This window comes from Polypterus senegalus, chromosome 12 (assembly GCF_016835505.1).
Source record: "Polypterus senegalus isolate Bchr_013 chromosome 12, ASM1683550v1, whole genome shotgun sequence".
Taxonomy (NCBI): domain Eukaryota; kingdom Metazoa; phylum Chordata; class Cladistia; order Polypteriformes; family Polypteridae; genus Polypterus; species Polypterus senegalus.
This window is the reverse complement of record NC_053165.1, coordinates 143,807,813-143,827,614: the sequence shown is the minus strand read 5'-3', so window position 1 is coordinate 143,827,614 and position 19,802 is coordinate 143,807,813. Positions and strand designations below refer to the sequence as shown.

At 40.2% G+C, this 19,802-nt stretch overlaps 1 protein-coding gene across 1 annotated transcript in view; it reads left to right on the top strand.

Moving 5' to 3' along the window:
- Nucleotides 1-19,802, top strand: part of LOC120541778 (cholesterol side-chain cleavage enzyme, mitochondrial) — a 35,950-nt gene that overhangs the window by 7,034 nt on the left and 9,114 nt on the right. Inside the window, exons 3-6 of the mRNA XM_039773703.1 lie at nt 2,818-3,017; nt 7,131-7,334; nt 12,559-12,719; nt 13,032-13,198. Of these exons, the coding sequence (XP_039629637.1) occupies nt 2,818-3,017; nt 7,131-7,334; nt 12,559-12,719; nt 13,032-13,198 (732 nt within the window). The remainder of the gene's footprint in view (nt 1-2,817; nt 3,018-7,130; nt 7,335-12,558; nt 12,720-13,031; nt 13,199-19,802) is intronic.

Genomic DNA, 19,802 nt, shown 5'->3' with positions numbered 1-19,802 from the left:
TCATTTTACAATCCCTCCCTTTCAAAGATCCAAGAGGACACTGGGAAAAAGATATCTCAATTAATATATCAGAAAAGGAGTGGAAAGTAGCAATGCAGAAAAATCACTCGAGCTCCATATGCGCAAAGCATACAATTATACAACTTAAAATTATATATCAAGCACATCTGTCTCGACTAAAACTCTCCAAAATGTTTCCAGGACATGATCCAACCTGCAAACGTTGCAACCAAGTCCCAGCCTCACTGGGTCACATGTTCTGGGCCTGCACCAAATTAACATTATTCTGGACAAAAATCTTTAATTACCTTTCAGACAGCCTTGGACTCACAATCCCTCCTAACCCATTAACAGCTTTGTTTGGGGTTCTTCCAGAGGGGCTTAAAGTGGAGAAGGACAAACAAATTGTGACTGCATTCACTACACTCTTGGCACGCAGACTCATTCTGATAAACTGGAAGAACACAAACTCTCCTCTTTTAAGTCAGTGGGAAACCGATGTGTTATACTATTTGAAATTGGAAAAAATCAAATACTCACTTAGAGGATCCATACAGACTTTTTTCAAAACATGGCAGGATCTAATCAGTAATATTTTAAAATAAGTTCATAAAGCACAGAGAATTTATTAACCTAGGTATGTTTACAAGCCTTAAGTTTCACGCCGTTTGGCTTGCTCTCTCTCTCAGGGGTGGGGATCGATCTGTTCTAAACTTAATTTTTCTTTTTGTAAAATCTTGAATGCTTTGTATGGATTGTAATAAAATTAATAAAAATAAATAAAAAAAAAAAAAGAAAAGTATGAAGGTGGCTGCTGCATACCGTATGCCAAGAACGATGGTATCTACAATTGTGCAAAACAAAAACATTATTAAAAAGTAAAGTGAGGTTAAATTTTCATTTATTTCATCTAATTGTTTTTGTATTTATGTATTTTAGTACTAAGCAGTGTTAAAATTATTTTATACAACCCATTAATGTATAATATGCCAATAACAATAGGATTTTTTTTCATGGGAACGGATTAATCAATTTCCCTTTATTTCTTATGAGAAAAATTTGTTTGGTATATGTCCTGTTTAGTATAAGTCAAAGGATCTGGAACGGATTAAGGACGTATACCGAGGTACCACTGTATAAATAAAATGTATTATTAATATCATTATTATTAAGGGTCACTCTTGAAAGACTTATCTTGCTTCCTAAATGAATCATTCTGCGCTTGATCCCATTTTGGTTGATTCTCAAAATCGGACATCTCTTTTTCATGCTATACCTGTTAAGTGTCGGTTGCAGCAAGCAAAAGTTGGTTTCCTTTCACATTAATGGCAATTGAAAATAACAATGTGTTTCTGCTTTTCCTTTTATTATTATAAAGGCTTTAAAAATACCATTTTAATTATCCGCAACACTCCTCTGACTGCTTCAGGAAACATGCAGTTTCACATGAAATATGGCTGCTGACTTGACTCACACTGCCTCCAAAAAAGGGATGGGCAAGAAAAAGTTATTTAGGTCTCCTGTTACACATTTTTGCTGCAACTATAAAAATAAAAGAATGAAAAGTTTAGTTTAGTCCCGTGTGAGCCCTCGAAGGTCAACTGGCCTCCCACGCTGCCTGGTGACAAATTTAGGCCTGGAATGTCTACTAATGTAGCCATTTGCTAATAAACTCTCAGACTCTGAATTTTTCTAAGATACTGCAAATAAATATCTTTTGTAAATCAGTAATTATAATGTGAAGAAAGTACTTAAAGATCATTATAATGCACATTGATTTGTTTCATTTGTGAAGGCTCATTTATACGAAAGAGAGATGGTCGGGATGGTAAGCCTTCTGGCCTCTATCATCAAACAGAAGCGTAGAACATATTAATGACTGCGCTTGATGTGTTGAAGCAGTCACAAGTGGTCTTATCTGGGCTTTACAGGCAGTGTGAATTGTTCTTGTTAGTCACGCCACTTTGTGTACACAAAGAATATCCCGTTGTTATGAAGGGCTGCGTCTTCAACTGTCACATTCGTTTGAATTTTCACTTGCATCTTTGAAGCCACAGTGCAAGAATGCTATTAATAATAACATAAATGTAAAAAGTACAAACATACATTCAGAATTTGAATTTTTTACTTGCGTTCGCATATACAGGGTGGTCCAGATCTAATTATGCAACTCTTAATGCAATGCAGGAAAACAATAGAATTTCGGGTGATTGGCGCTACCAGTCCGGTCAAACATTTCGTTGATTTGGGAGATCGTGTTCCAATGCACTGCAGGCGGTCCAAATTCCTCCAACATCCTGCGCTGTACGTTGTTATTGCGTAATGAAAATTGCATAATTAGATCTGGACCACCCTATATAGTTATGTTAATATGAGCGATCAAACTTTATTTTCTGGCTAATTTGGCAATATTTGAGACTGGTCTAAGCTCAGCATTAGTAGGAGGAGGCATACAAGACAAGTGGAGCAGTGCCATGCAAATCAAAGCCGGTGGACGTGGGTTTTAAAGAGCTGTCCCAGTCTAGTGATGAGCAACTAACTTATCCTTGACTGTTTAACACTACAGGACAAAAAGCTCTCTCTGCCACTCTTTATAGTGCCCTTTACTGAGCACATCACTTCACTAAACACAGAGGGGTGCACTTCTTAAGAACGTTACAATGCTGTTGGTTATGACACCTGATGTTTGTGGACTGATTTTTACTTATATCCAATAATAATAATAATAATAACAACAATAATAACAATAATTCTGACTTGATCACCTTTAAAATTCAAAATACAGACTGACCTTTTGTTTTTTGTTTTCCTGTTTAGAAGCGGAGAAGACTGGCGAGTTAATCGTGTGATCCTCAACAAAGAGGTGATCTCTCCCAAAGTGCTTGGAAACTTTGTACCCTTGCTTGACGAAGTGAGCCAGGACTTTGTTGCCCGAGTGTTTAAGAATATCAATAACAGCAGCAGTGGAAGGTGGACTACAGATCTTTCTCATGAACTTTTCAGATTTGCTCTTGAAGGTAAGCGTCTGCACTGATCACGACATTGTCCTGCCGTTCTTCAAAACCAGTAAGTCTGGTAATTGACCTGAAGTTTTTGTTTTTGCTTTTTCTGGTAGGAAATTGTTTTTCAATGAATACACATTTTTATATACTGTGACAGAACCATTAAGGGGCGTGCCACCCAACCCAACACAGACAGACGCAGGAGGCACACTTAGAAAACACACAAATGTCATTTCTTTTTTTTTTTTTTCTTCACTCCTGGGCAACACCTTCTCTGTTCCTACAAGTACAAGACACAGTCCCAAGCAGAAACACAAGCACCAGCACAATATTACTCTTTCTTTTTTTCTCCTTCACGGCAAGCTTTATCCACCTTCCACCCAACTCTGGCTCACTGAGCACTATCCGCTGGCCCCTTATATAAGGTACCCGGGTGTGGCAGAAGAACCTCCCGCATGGGCTCGGGAACAGCTGCAGTAGCACCTCCGGATCCCAACAGGGCTGTAGACAACTCCATCTCCCATGAAGCCCTGCAGGAGTCCGAGGCACCGCTGCAGCCCACAGGGGCTGCCATCTAGCGTCCATGGGGAGGTAACGCCCTGACCCAACATTCTCCCTCGATCCTTCCCAGGCAGCAAAGGCCCCAGCCATTCATGGTAATACTTATAATGCAAAATATGCACAGTATGCATTTCATTCAGATGATCTCTTATTAAACGTACCCCTGAAAATTAATTAGATATGCAAAGCATAATTAAGTATTTAAACAATATTAAGAACACAATCTGAACATGTTCTTTTTACAAATTATTCTTATAAAGGCTAATTTAAAACTGATGGTCATCCTTACAGATGGCTGTAGAGTGTGGACCCTGACTCTAAAAATAAGGGGTTTAGAAAATGGGTTAATGGATGGAGAAATATTTTCAGAAATACTGTAAAAGAATTTAGAAAGCTTAATGTGCTACTTCATCTTACAATACTTAACTCTTTGAGGGCTGAATATTTTTTCCAAAAAACAATGGTTTCACTCAGAAATAAACATAAAACATCTGTTGCTGCATGCTGTGGCTGCCAATTTGTCAAGAATGTGCGGCAGGCTTTCTGCCAGGCTGTCTTCGCGTGGCTGGGACAGGAGCAGCAGTGGCGGTCACGGTTGCAGTGCATTACAGTCGGGTTTCTACCTCTTGTCAGTCCTCCCTGGCGAACACTATTAGTACCACAATTAGCTGGGGATTGATCAGCTGAAGCTGGAACCTAACATTTGTTTTCAATCACTTGTATCAAAAACAGAGTCCGACAAGTCATAGTCCAGTTCAGAGATAATAGGCAAAACGTCTTCCACGGAGTATTTTGCTTTAAGCATTCACTTTCATCTCTGCCATGCCATTTTTGCCATTGTGTGCGCGTTGCTAATCACGTGAGCGCAGGGAATCTCAGTCAAACCAATGAATCTAACTTTCCTTCTAGCAAAGAGAGTCCAACTAAAACATAATGGTTGGGTTTGTCACAGTTTACAGTTGATTACCATCGTTATCACCTCTTTTTGACAAAAGTCTACATCAGCCCTGAAAGAGCTAATGGATTTGTTAGGCTTGTTTCCAGCTTCACTGTGGTTCATGTATTCATGCGAGAAGATGTCTTAGATGAAGCAAAGTGTAATTTAAGGCACATAGCTGCACCCACCACATGATGAACCACCTCGATTGGCACCCAAGTGCAGCAGGTGGCACCTCAGCACCACACTGGAACAGCGGGAGGTTTTTTTTTATGGTGGCTGGATGAGAAAAAGAAATTGAGAATCCCTGCTTTCTGCTGTGTATATCATGTTCACAAATCTTTAGACATTTGCCACTAGCTGCTGCTGTCACTTTGAAAAATGAAAACTAGAAACAACTTTAATGGTTTGGCTCCATGAGTCCATTACAGACACCCTGCAAGAACCACCCAAGGAGGAGATGCCAGTCCACGCAATTAAAATAATCAAAAACATCCACACAAGAAGAGGGAATTTAAAAATACTGCAATGCGATAAGTTACATGGGGTGAAAATGTTTTGTGCAAATAAAAGTTCATTGAAGTGTAGGGTGTAAAGAGAGCAAACTGAAATAAATAAATAAGCAAATAAAGAGAGAAGAGGCTAACAATTGAGAAGATGCTGTTGTCAAAATGATGAGGGAAAGCATTTCAGCTTCTTCAGGACAGTCCATGTCTGGGGCCAATAATAAAAACAAATAATGCTTAACAATGTAAAATATCAAATGTAAAGCGGAATGTTGCATTGTGAAATGACTTGTGCACCAAGTCCATTGAAAAATGTATACTTCTGCCTAATATATTTAGAACTTAGTTATTACAATGAAATCAAAGATACTGTAGAAGTCAACATTACCTGCCTGAACAGAAACTGCAGAAAATAAAATGTCTGGTAGTTTATCTGGTTTGATCAAAGTCTTGTCCTGGCTTGATGGTGTGGTTTTGAGAAGGATGTCATCCTGATGCATGTAACGGATGTGTTGAAGGTCTTTCACTAGGAGTCCATGGTTCTTGTTTGTGCAATGAGGTGGATCTCAGTGTCATTCTTATTACCTTGCACTTTGACGGAGGGAAAATTGTTATTAAGAACAATTAAATACTTGTTTTGTAAGGAGTGCTGCCCGTTAATCTTTCCATTTTCTGATTTGGCTTATTCATTATGAGAAGCTGAGGCATCAGGCAAAAAATAGGAACCAACCCTGGATGGGGTGCCAGTCAATTGAGAGGTATGCCGACTGACGCATCCGCTCTCATTACTGCATGTTCAGCTTAGAGTCTTTGACAATATGTGTTGGAAACTAGGAAACCTGAGCACACACGAGAGAACGGAGAAGCTCTGGACAGTGAGTGACCGGAGTGCTACCCGTCACCAGGATCTGTGAGGCAGCAACGGTAACACTCGGCCTTACTGGACTTCAGGAGTTGTAGCAGAGCAGCAGTATCTCTCTTTGCCTACATTTACAGCTGCGTCCAGTAAGGTCATGTGTACTTTGGAGTTTCAGCAGTTTAGCATAGGGAACATCATGTGACACCATGTTAAAATTTCCTTTAGGCAGAGATAAAGAGTTCAAGTTTCTTTGTTTTATTTTGTTTATGCATTACTGGGTTTTGCCATCCTCAGCATCTTCCCAGAGGTGCTCAGTGGACCTGGGAGCCAGTGGCGTAGTTAGAGTTTGTGCCGCTCAGGGCGGGGTGGGGCTTTAATTTGCTGCCCTCCAACATATCTGAAGATGTTAACCTATTTAAACAGAGAATTTATATGACATATAAAGAAAAACGGAGATCAATTTTGCATAGATTTATTCATATATAGAGAAAAAGCAATAATTGTTCACATAGATTTATAAGCATAAACTAGACAAGAATATAGTATAGACGCAGTGATAAGCCGTGTTGTAATTATTAGTTTAATATAATTACACTGTAAAAACCAGAACCAGTGTAGTGTACAAGTGACAGGTGGGGATGTTTTCTGCGCAGAGCAAGAACGCAATCAGATTGATAACAAAATGAAATTATAAATTGTAAATTAGTTGTTTATCTTCCTAGCAGTTATTATCGGTGTATGTTTATGTTTATTTTTGTTATTACCTCATAAATTTTAACTGCTGTGTCTGATGCCATCACAGGAGGACAGTCTGAAAATTATATTTGAAGCATTTGTGGATAAAAATCAGAGAATTTTACGTTTTTCATCCATGAATGATATTTTTTTCCGAACCCTGCTGCTTACACATGAATTGCACTGAGCCTTTTGGCCAATAATGCCGCCCCAAAAATGTGTTCCTATTTAAGGCCGCCTCCCGATCGGGTGGAAGTGGACAGAGCCCACCCCTAGCTGAGCCACTGCTGGGAGCCTGCTCCTTTAAAAGTAATGGCTAGATATTTGGACTTTAGGTGTTGTACAATGGATCCATCTTTCATTCTGTCTTTACTGCTGAAAGGGCTCAGATCAAGGAGTTAGAAGCCTGTTCCTTTTCACAGTTGAAGGAGCTCCATAGTCTGATGCCTAGACTGATGGCTGTCTGGTGAGAGGACATGTTTGGACATGGACTTCAGCTAGTAACACTACTGTCTTTGTCTTCTCTGCAGCTGTAAGTCATGTGTTATATGGTGAGCGCCTTGGCCTTTTGCAAGACCACATCAACCCCGATTCTCAAGAGTTCATCAACAGCATAACCCTCATGTTCAAGTCCACCGTGCCTATGTTGTATATTCCTCCTAACCTGCTGCGCCAACTTGGAGCCAAAGTATGGAATGACCATGTAGCAGCCTGGGATGCCATTTTTAATCAGGGTGAGTTAAAACTAGAAGGTATCTCTTCATGGCTTTATTCCATTCTGCAGTCTATCCAGTTCAATAAGAACTTGGGGACACGTTTGAAAATTTAGGTGCAGATTTCACGCAAGTTTTCAAAAGTTTATCTTTATGCAAAAGACCTTAGACATATGGAGTAAATTACCAAGTATGGTGGAGAGCAGAAATTTGGAGACCTTCAAATCTCGACTTGATGCTATGTATGACAATGTAGGTGAATAGGATGGATGGATCTTGTCTTGCTGAATGACCTGTGCTTGTCACAGTTGTTCTAAAGTATTACAGTATGTATTTGAATGGCCTTTCCTTATGGTGCACCAAATTTTGGCTATTAGGTCCAGCAGCATTACAAGGAACAAAATCAGTGCCCACATGAGTAGGGAGAAGTTAAAGGGCTAAAAGTAGTCTGGTGTGGCTGTGTGGCCCTGTCCTTATCTCATTCCTTCATACCTCTTGAGATCAAATCCTGGATTCTGGCAAATTATCATCTACTGACTTATTTTAACGTGTATATGATATACACACATATCTTCATGAAAGGCACTAAAAACAAAATGCATCAGCTCATTTTCCAAAATCCTCTTCCTGTCAGTTCTGAACTTTAATGTCATATCTTTGGCCTAGAAGAAGAAATTCCTCTAATCTGGATGTTTGGAGTTGAACCGCCAAGATTTAGAGTTAGAAAGCGGTGCCTAAATAGAAGCCAGGAGTAAGAATGGCAGGGAGAACTGTGGGCTCCTTTGACATTTTCCAGTCATTTCATCAAAGAGTTTGTCATCACAATTTTATTATTTTAGTAAATATAAAACATATTCAAAAATAGGAGTGATACTAAAATGTTCTTACATGTATTAGTAGTGTACATAATATGATTTTAACACCATTTTACCATTACATGTGCCTGAAGTTGCTTTCAGAAACAGCAGATTTCAACTCAGATGATAAAAAGATTCATGGGCTGCTGTTAGTTGTTGGATGTGACTAACTAATTCAGATTTCTTAAAAATGACATTTTTTAAACAAGCACCTGATGGAGATTATCTGTGCTGAAGTCTCAAGCTAAAATTACTGACTTCATTCGAAGATGATAGATAGCAGATCACTGTCATGCTTTGCTGATAAAATACAGTGTCAAACAAATGCTAAATTATCATAATCTTTAGATAATACACTTGAGGTTGTTTTTAGTGTAACAAAAAACTGAGTGCACATTTAGTCACCGTAGCATAAAGTGTCACCGAAACATCTTTCATATTTTCTATAGAAGTAGCTTACTTATTTTATTTTATTTTTTCACTTTTACGGACATAAAATGTCACTTAACTGCTTGGATTTCAAGAAGCAGGAGAGTGAGCTGCTGTGACTAAAGTTCATGCAAGGAACGTAATGAGACCTATCACTGCATTCTGGTACAGTAAGGGATGGTACTTCCCTTGTATGGTGATGAAGAAACAAACAATATCATTACTACAATATTAAATTAATAAATACCACATCTAACATCATACCTTCCTTATGTGGTAATACTTGTGGTCATCCAACCCCTCCCACCGCTGACTCCGCCCCCTCCTGAGCTGCACTTGCTTCAGAGCACAGCTGCCAGCTGCAGGTGTTTAACTGCTTTGTCCTCAGTAGCATCTGTCGAGTGAATAAAAGTAAAAGTACACAAAACATACAAGCTGACAGAAACTACTCAGAATACAGAAAAAATGTGAACGTTTAATAGGCGTAAAAACACTGTTCATTCTGTTATATAGTGCCTTTCACATCTATCTTTCAATTATAAATTGCTCTTTTTCATTCTAATTGATATAGATGTGAAAGGTTCTGTATAATAGAATGAAAAGGAGCTCTGTATACAGTGGTGTGGAAAACTATTTGCTTCCTGATTTCTTATTCTTTTGCATGTTTGTCACACAAAATGTTTCTGATCATCAAACACATTTACCCATTAGTCAAATATAACACAAGTAAACACAAAATGCAGTTTTTAAATGATGGTTTTATTATTTAGGGAGGAAAAAAAATCCAAACCTACATGGCCCTGTGTGAAAAAGTAATTGCCCCTTGTTAAAAATAACCTAACTGTGGTGTATCACACCTGAGTTAAATCTCCGTAGCCACCCCCAGGCCTGATTACTGCCACACCTGTTTCAATCAAGAAATCACTTAAATAGGAGCTGCCTGACACAGAGAAGTTGACCAAAAGCACCTCAAAAGCTAGACATCATGCCAAGATCCAAAGAAATTCAGGAACAAATGAGAACAGAAGTAATTGAGATCTATCAGTCTGGTAAAGGTTATAAAGCCATTTCTAAAGCTTTGGGACTCCAGCGAACCACAGTGAGAGCCATTATCCACAAATGGCAAAAACATGGAACAGTGGTGAACCTTCCCAGGAGAGGCCGCCGACCAAAATTACCCAAGAGTGCAGAGACGACTCATCCGAGAGGTCACAAAAGACCCCAGGACAACATCTAAAGAACTGCAGGCCTCACTTGCCTCAGTTAAGGTCAGTGTTCACGACTCCACCATAAGAAAGAGACTGGGAAAAACGGCCTGCATGGCAGATTTCCAAGACGCAAACCACTGTTAAGCAAAAAGAACATTAGGGCTCGTCTCAATTTTGCTAAGAAACATCTCAATGATTGCCAAGACTTTTGGGAAAATACCTTGTGGACTGATTAGACAAAAGTTGAACTTTTGGAAGGCAAATGTCCGTTACATCTGCGTAAAAGGAACACAGCATTTCAGAAAAGAACATCATGCCAACAGTAAAATATGGTGGTGGTAGTGTGATGGTCTAGGGTTGTTTTGCTGCTTCAGGACCTGGAAGGCTTGCTGTGATAGATGGAACCATGAATTCTACTGTCTACCAAAAAATCCTGAAGGAGAATGTCCGGCCATCTGTTCGTCAACTCAAGCTGAAGCGATCTTGGGTGCTGCAACAGCACAATGACCCAAAACACACCAGCAAATCCACCTCGAATGGCTGAAGAAAACAAAATGAAGACTCTGGAGTGGCCTAGTCAAAGTCCTGACCTGAATTCAATTGAGATGCTATGGCATGACCTTAAAAAGGCGGTTCATGCTAGAAAACCCTCAAATAAAGCTGAATTACAACAATTCTGCAAAGATGAGTGGGCCAAAATTCCTCCAGAGCGCCGTAAAAGACTCATTGCAAGTTATCGCAAACGCTTGATTGCAGTTATTGCTGCTAAGGGTGGCCCAACCAATTATTAGGTTCAGGGGGCAATTACTTTTTCACACAGGGCCATGTAGGTTTGGATTTTTTTTCTCCCTAAATAATAAAAAACATAATTTACAAAGTGCATTTTGTGTTTACTTGTGTTATATTTGACTAATAATTAAGTGTGTTTGATGATCAGAAACATTTTGTGTGACAAACATGCAAAATCACACCACTGTATTTGATGTGGAAAACGCAATATATAATAAATTGATGAATAAACAGTGAAACACTAGAGAGAATAAAAAGAGCTCCAGTGTTTCAGATAGAAAGGATAGGCACAATATGATAGATAGATAGATAGATAGATAGATAGATAGATAGATAGATAGATAGATAGATAGATACTTTATTAATCCCCAAGGGGAAATTCACATATTCCAGCAGCAGCATACTGATAAAAAACAGTAAAAACAATATTAATTAAAGAGTGATAAAAATGCAGTGCAAGTTAAAAAATGCAAGGTGGAGAGTGTGAGGCAGGTGTAACAGTCTATAACAGGGGTGGGCAAAGTCATTCCTGGAGGGCTGCAGGTTTTTGTTCCAATCCAATGGCCTAATAAAGAACACTTATTGCTCAAGTTACACTTCTGCTTCATTTTAGTTGTCTCGCTTGTTAAGATTTTGAACCCTTATTGCTTATTTTAGTCTTAAACAGCTGGATTCTTGGTTTTTAATGGCTGCTTATTAGCAATAAGATGCAAATGACAAAGGAAAGCAGTATTTCTCCATTTAGCTTGTTACCATTTACACCTGTGTGTATTTATCTTGCGCTACTTGGTTTAATTAAATACTTGGAAGGAAACTGTAGAGAAGAAGGTGAGGGACTGATAAATATTCCTCCATTTTAGACTTCAAAAAGAAGGAAAAAAAATCTCAGATGAACAGACGTGGTAGAGTTAAAGCACTACAAAGCCATAAAATTAAATTATTGGTTTTATAATTAAGCAACTGGGTTGGATCAAAAACCTGCAGCTACTGCAGCCCTCCAGGACTGACTTTGCCCACCCCGGTCTATAATCTTGTATATGTTAATGTTTACACCCCCAGGTGGAATTGAAGAGTCGCATAGTGTAGATAGATAGATAGAAAAGGCACTGTATAACAGATATAAATGAAAAGCACAATATAATAGATAGAATTTTATTTGTTCCTAAGGGGAAAATTTGGCAAATAAATTTCTCTCCATGGTGCCGGACCCTTTAAACCAGGAGTTCAGACCGGTGTCCCCTGTAGCTGCTGTTTTTATTCTAATTAATTTCACAATCTTAGTCATTTACAACTTTATTAATCTCATTTTTTAATTAGTAGACTTTTCTCTCTTATTTTGATTTCAGCAAATTAAGTTAAAATGTTTTTGCCATAGTGTAGTTATGTCATTTTCTTTATAATTAACATTTTTGCCCTCTAAATTGTATTTGAATTCTGACAATTAATGATGAGCAGAGCAGACACAAATGCAAATGTCCCTGAATGCTAAAGGGTAGCTGCTACTTCATTGTTATCCACTTGTGTACTTACTAGCCAACAATGACTTGAATCACATGAACATTAACAAAAAAAAAGTATTAAACCCACAAGATAAAAAGAATGAATCCACACATAAATGCTTGTCTAATCATTTAGCAGAACCATCTTGTAATTTCTGGTGTAACACAGAAACTGGTTTGGATGAAAGCCTGCAGCCAGCCACAGGACATAGCTAGGACTAAACATGAAGGCCGCAGCTTTCATTGATCTCGATGAGTGGATGAAGCGATGGTCAGAGCGACAAAGAGGCAGCCCTCAGTATGTGGTGCATGTGACGCCGGCCCCAAATTTAAATCTGCCCATTAGGGGGCAGTAGACTTGGGTGTCTAGAGTTTTACTTTGTGGCTTTAATTATTTATTGGAAGACGTGCATTCTGAAAAATGTGTATGATCTTTTTTTTTTCTTACTTCTTCTTTCTTTAGCTGACAAATGCATTCAGAATATTTACAGGACACTACGGCATTCCCCTTTGCTTGACAAACGCTACCCAGGGGTGTTAGCCAGCCTCCTGCTACAGGACAAGCTCTCCATTGAAGAGATCAAAGCAAGCGTGACAGAGCTGATGGCTGGTGGTGTTGATACGGTACTCACGTAATTTTAGTCCTTTGGCTGCTCACACCAGTCTTGAGTGGTCTGCTCAGAATGGAACAACTGTAAATAAAGTGACAATCCCCCTATGGTTATCACTTACTTGCTTAATTTTAAAAATATTGTGCTTTACCAAACATAATATTCTAGCTTAAGAAAAAGTGTCTAAGGGAAATAACAATGTTGTAAACTGTGCAAATACAGACCAAGATGTCGACTTCAAATGAGATCACTTTCAAAAATGCTGGCATGACAATGCTTCAGATGTGGCAGGCGTGTATTTTGTTTTTTTATCTTTTCATTTCAGACCTCTATTACTCTGTTGTGGACTCTGTATGAGCTTGCTAAAAACCAAGAATTACAAGAAAAGCTGCGTGATGAAGTTCAGACAGCTTGGATAGCAACAAAGGGGGACATGATCCAGATGATCCGCTCAGTGCCTTTGATAAATGGAGCCATCAAAGAAACATTAAGGTGAGTTCTGTGAAATGTGTCATGAAAGAAATGTAGAAGGCACCACCAAGGGTTGTGGGCATGCGTGAAGAAAGCCAAATCAGTAGTCTTGTGGAACATGACCTGACAATTTCCAAGGTTACGCCTTAGAATTCCTAATTCCTAAGAATTCCATGGGTCTGTGGAAGTGGAAAAATTGACATTAAACACAAAAAAATGTCCACAAACATGACCGTCTGACATTGATGTGAGTGATTCAGTCATAAAAGGCAAATGGAGGTCACGGATAAGCTTGCTGGTTTTCTATTTGTTGTCACGAGTTTAGTCTGGAATGTTTCGGCATTTAGGACCAATTCAGACTCAAAGTTAAGTTAACTGTTGAGCCGACTTTCACCAGTCATGCCCATCTGCTTCGCAGCTGCCATTCTCCACCATTGAGGTAGAGAAGCACCAAAGATCTTAGACAGAAACTGACCAGTAACATGTTTAACAGGTCTTTGTAGTCAGCTGTACCGGTTACCTAATATTGTATAAGATGTTGTAAATGCGTCTTTATGATTTGAGCACCTTATACAAAAATAAACACAATGAATGTAATATTCACCAATGTTGTTTCTTCTTTTAGAGAATACAAGGACATTAGTATTTTTTGGTGTTTTTTTTTTTTTTGTTTTTTTGCAACTCTAAGGATCCCCACTTGTTTGTTAGTGATGAGGGAAAGGTAAAATTCGGGAGTTCCCAGAGTCTGCATGTTAAGGGGTCCATAAGATCTCATGGAGATGTGTGCCTTCAAACATTCAGTAAGTGTATTGTGTGTGCTTTTTCCATTTTAACTTCTGCCCTCTACCAAATAAGCAGAAGACGTCAGCAAACAATCTCATTCATTTCTGGTGGCTAATGACCAACTGTATTATCGTGAGGTTTGTGAGACATACCTGGAGTGTTTATTGGGTTCATCTGTTCCCACCTTTGAACATGAACACGGACACTCATACACACAGAGGTCCTATCCAGACAAAGTCTCGGTGGTGCCAATTGCCAATCCCTCTGTAATATTCTGCATAGGACTCACTAACACCAGCACTAACAAACATGCAGATGTCATTGTGACAAAATCTCTTTACTAATTAAATTAAGACTTGGTTTTCCTGCAGTTGTACCAATTATTGAGGAGTGACCTCACTAGCCTTGATAAACCCTGTGGGCAAGAAAGTAGTGATCTTCCAAACACTTGTTGCCCTCTTATTTTTAGAGTATTTCAGTCACTCTAGATAAAAGACAAAGAGTAGAAAATATAAAAGCAACATGGTATTCATTAACACGTAGCAATACCAAATAGAATTGTAATGGAAAATATAATATATAGCAAAGTCTGGACATAAACAGTCTTAGAAAAGCTTACTGAAAATCAGAAGTGTCGAGGGGTACATGCTGTCCTGGGCAGCTTTTGATTAAGCGATCGTTGTTATTCATAGATTAATTTCCCTGATGTCCACATGAAATGGTCACATGTCTCGATCTCTGACATCACTTCCTCTATTGCCCTTCTATCCTTGTTTGTTTTTTATTCTTTGAGATCCATCAGATGTGCCATTTTTATGTTAAAATGCACACATGGGGTTTTAGGACATGTGCTGTTGTTCAAATTTGCTTGGCTATCTTGACCTGATGATGAATGACTCTGATCAAAGTGTTTCTTTTAAGTACATCTGCGCTCCTTCCTTTCTCAAGTTGTAAACTAACTAATTCCTAGTCTTTCTTAAAATTCCTTAAAAATAAAATATTAAATTTAATATAAACAGTCCGTACTTCAAAAATTGAAGATTTTTCACTCCAGGACAGCAACAAAAGCTGTCTAGCTGAGGGCACAGCCACTTAAGGTTCAAGCAGCCTTCTTCTCGCCACGTCACGAAGATTACTAAAGCAGGAAGCCAAAATTTGTGTCTTATTAGTCAACAAAATAAGGCTGAACAAAGGGAGCACATGAAGTATCAAAATGAACATGGGCCAGATAAACGCCCTGGGACTTATTAGACCTCATCCTTGTCCCAGATGGGTTGACTTTTCCACTTTCCTGAATCTCAGAATCACATAGAATTCTCACTCCTGCACTATCTGTCTTCTTTATGCCAGTCAGTTTTCATTCCCTATTTTCTTCCTACTCAATACTTGATCGGTCCCACAGAAAGCATTCTTTAAACCTCTTTCTGGTAGCAGAACTGCACATGTTTATGGTCAGAGACATTCATCAGGATTTAAAGGCCAGCATCAATGACAGCTGCTAGGCTACCTTTACTTCTCAGTAGATGGCACATCTCTAGTAGTGATGGGTCGTTCTTGAACGATTCGTTCATTTTGAACGAATCTTTAATGTGACTCGGGAAGAACGAGTCGTCTCGTGGGAGTGATTCGTTCAGTCGCTTCCTATAGTTTCTGTATTGGAATTGATTCACCTGTTTCGAGTCTTCGGGTTTTTCGAGTCATTCGTTCATCACGTGACAGCCCCATAAGCTTAACCAACCCAGTCTGAGCCGGAAACAGAATAGATTAGTTCATCTCTTGAGTCTTCGGGTTCGAGTCGTTCGTTCATTACGTGACAGCCCCATAAGCTTAACCTATGCAGTCTGAGCCGGAAAGAGAATTGAACGAAATGACTCGAAAAAAGATTCGTTCATTTTGCTGAATGAGACTCAAAGGTCCGAGTCGGTAAAATGATCCGAACTTCCCATCACTAATCTCTAGCAGTATCCCATTTGTGAATCATATTCTGCCAATTGTTCACTGGGACTTTTTAATTCGTCAGTGACTAACATTCTCAAATATGAGATTGGAATTAAGGGGATACACATTTAAAACTAAAACAACCGCAGTTTTTCAAACAAATAGGAATCTGGAACAAACTAAGTCCTGCTGCTGAAATGGACACTTTTACAACTTCTAAAATTTACCTGGATGAAATATGGAGAGAAAGTTGCCCAAGGTGCTAGGTGCTTGGAGTTTCTGGCACATTCTAAAATGTATGCTGGTTACATTACAAGACAACTGGTATGTGGGTATGTCCTGCAACAGACTGGCAGCTTGTCCAGGCCTAGCTCTAGCCTTTTATCCAAGCGTTCTGGATAGGCTCTGGTTTCCTCTGTCTGTGAAAAAAATGACAATGCTTTAGAAAACAGCTTTTAATACTGATTAATGCATTTGTTACGGTGCTTAATCCTATTTTAGGGTCTCAAGGAACAAGTCAAATTGAACTTTATTGCCATCTCAACCATATACAAGTATACAGATAGACGAAATTGCGAAGCTCAGGGTCCACAGAATAACAACATGACGTGCAAGTAATAAATTAAAAATAGAATTAAAATGTAAATTTAAAATTAAAACACAAAACCTTGTGCAAAGACAAGATAAAGAAGTAGCAGCAATATTGATGTGTAGTTAGCAATATGAACATTGATGCAATGTATGGTATTTGCAATCTAGATACATAAATATAGTAAATAGATAGTAATATAATAAATAAATAATAGATATAGATAATACAGAAATTATCAGTGTATGATAATAGTTGTTTAAGACATGTGTAGACAATGACAGGTCAGAATGTTTCACAGCAGAAGGATATCATGAGTGTCCAAATATTTAAAGGTCAGCTTGAGATTTTCAGTTCTTTTCTCCATGCACACTCGTCTTTGCAGGAAAGTGGCTTGTATGTATAGAAGTTCTGTTTTTCGAGGTGGTTGAGGCAGTGTGGAAGATCCCAGGGAGCAGCCTGGTGTTAAGGAGTCTGCAGCCTGGAAGATCTGGCTTTGATGCTGCAGTATCTTCTCTTGGATGGCATAAGTGTGAAAAGTCCATGTGAGGGGTGTAAGGGGTCTTGCACAATGCTGAAGGCCTTGCGGACATTGCGTTTGTAAAATATGTCCTGTAGTGAAGAGGGAGGCACCCCAATAATGGTCTCTGCTGTCTTCACTATCCTATACAGGTCATTGCGGTCGGATATGTTGCAGTTGCCATACCAGACCGTGATGCAGCTGGTCAGAACACTCTCAATGGTGTCTCTGTAGAACATGGTGAGGATGGAAGGGGGAAGACTTGCTCACTTCAGCTGCCTCAGAAAGTGTAGTCTCTGCTGGGCTTCCTTGATTAGTGATGAGGTGTTATGTGTCCATGTAAGTTCCTCAGTTATGTTCACACCGAGGAACTTGGTACTCCTAACAGTCGCCACATCTAAACTGTTGATGCTGAGTGGGATGAAGGCAGGATGTGATTTTCTGAAGTCCACGATTATCTTTTGTCTTGTCAACATTGAGAGATAGATTGTTGTCTTCACACCATGCTGACAGCCGTTCCACCTCATCTCTGTATGCTGTTTCATCAGCCCTGCTTATCAGACCCAGCACCGTCATATCATCTGAAAACTTGATGATGTGGCTGGTGTTGTGCATGGCTGTGCAGTTGTGATTCAGCAGGGTGAACAGCAGTAGACTAAACACACAGCCCTGTGGTGCTCCAGTGCTCAGTGTGATGTTGCTGGAGATGTTGCAGTCCATCCGAACTGACTGGGGCCTCTCTGTCAAGAAGTCCAGGATCCAATTGCAGAGAGTGGTGTTCAGGCCCAACCTGCTCAGTTTTACAACCAGCTTTTGTGGGATGATTGTGTTGAAGGCAGAGCTAAAGTCTATGAATAGCATCCTGACATATGTGTCTTTTTAATCCATATGTGTCAGGGAGAGGTGAAGGGCAGAGCATATATATCAGTTGACCTGTTTGAGCGGTATGGAAACTGAAGAGGATCAAGGGAGGCAGGGAGATTAGTCTTTATGTGTGACATGACTAACCTTTCGAAGCACTTCATTATGATTGGCGTGAGTGCAACTGGTCGGTAGTCATTCAAGCATGTCATGGATGACTTCTTCGGCACTGGTATGATGGTGGTGGACTTGAAGCATGCTGGGACTGATGACTGGCTCGTAGATGTGTTGAAGATGTCTGTGAGGACACCAGCTAGTTGACTGGCACATTCTTTGAGCACACGGCCAGGTATGTTGTCAGGTCCTGCAGCCTTGCATGGATTGACTATGGATAGAGTCCTCTTCACGTCAGGTATGGAGAGACAGAGTACCTGGTCAGTGGAGGGAGGTGTTGCTTTTCTCGCAGGCTCTTTGTTCTGTGCTTCAAACCGTGCGAAGAAGTTGCTCATCTCATCCGGAAGGGAGGCATCACCATCGCTGCTGAGTGGGTTGGGCTTGGTAGTTTGTAATTGTCTGAACGCTCTGCCACATAAGACGTGTGTCTCTGGTGCTGCTGAATTGTCTGTTTATCCTCTGCGCGTATGCCCACTTTGCTCTCCTTATAGCGCAAGACAGGTTGGCTCTGGTCACCCTGAGGGCGGCCTTGTCTCCAGATCTCAAGGCTGCATTTCTGATCTTGAGCAGCTTGTGCACTTCTCTCGTCATCCAGGGCTTTTGGTTGGCTCTTGTGGTAACATCCTTGGTAACAGTAACATCCTCTATGCATTTGGAGATGTAGTCAGTCACAGAGTCTGTGTACTCCTCCAGATTGATGGAGTCACCATCCATAGCAGCCTCCCTGAAAATGTCCTGGAGAGCTGAAACAGCACCAACCTGCCACACTCTGATGTTTTTGAGAGCTGGTTTAGTGCGCTTCAGCAGGGACTTGTATGCAGGAACCATAAAAATGCTGATATGGTCTGAGCAAGTGAGGAGGGGCGGGGTAGGGCCTTGTAGGCATCAGGAACGCTCATGTAAACATTGTCCAGACAGCTTCCCCCTCTAGTAGCAAAGTTCACATTCTGGAGGAATTTTGGGAGAACTGACTTCAAGTTGGCATGATTGAAGTCTCCAGCAATAATGAAAAATGCCTTGGGTGCGTTGTTTGCAGTTTGCTGATGATCTCGTAGAGTTCCGCTAGCGACTGGTTAGCATTTGCGCTAGGTGAGAGGTAGACGGTAACCACCAGCACGCAACTGTATTCCATTGGTAGGTAGAAAGGCCGACACCTTACCGATAAAACCTCTATCAGCGGGGTGCTGTGTCGTGCAACTGAGGCAGCATTTATACACCACTCTCTGTTCATATGGACACACAGTTCCACCCCACGTCTTACCGGACAAAGAGGCGTCTCTGTCCGTTCGGAAGATGGTTAGTCCGTCTAGCTGGATGGCCGAGTCTGCAATGTTTTCCTGGAGCCACGTCTTGGTTAAAATAGAGATGCAACAGTCTCTCATTTCCCACTGCTTGGCCCGCTGCAGCTTTATATAATCCAGCTTGTCGTCCAGCGATCAGACGTTCGCGAGCAGAATGGACGGTAATCACAGGTCTGGTGGGGTTAGTTTTTAGCCTTGTGCTAATACCACTGCGTTTCCCTCGTTTCTGCTTCCGATCGCTGCGCATGCGTTTTTGCCAGCTCAGCTTCTCAGGATGCCTAAGTAAGCAAGAGTGATGGGTCGTTCTTGAACGATTCTTTAATGTGACTCGGGAAGAACGAGTCGTCTCATGGGATTGATTCGTTCAGTCGCGCATGCGCATTTGTGCAACTTCCTATAGTTTCTGTATTGGAATTGATTCACCTGTTTCGAGTCTTCGGGTTTTTCGAGTCGTTCGTT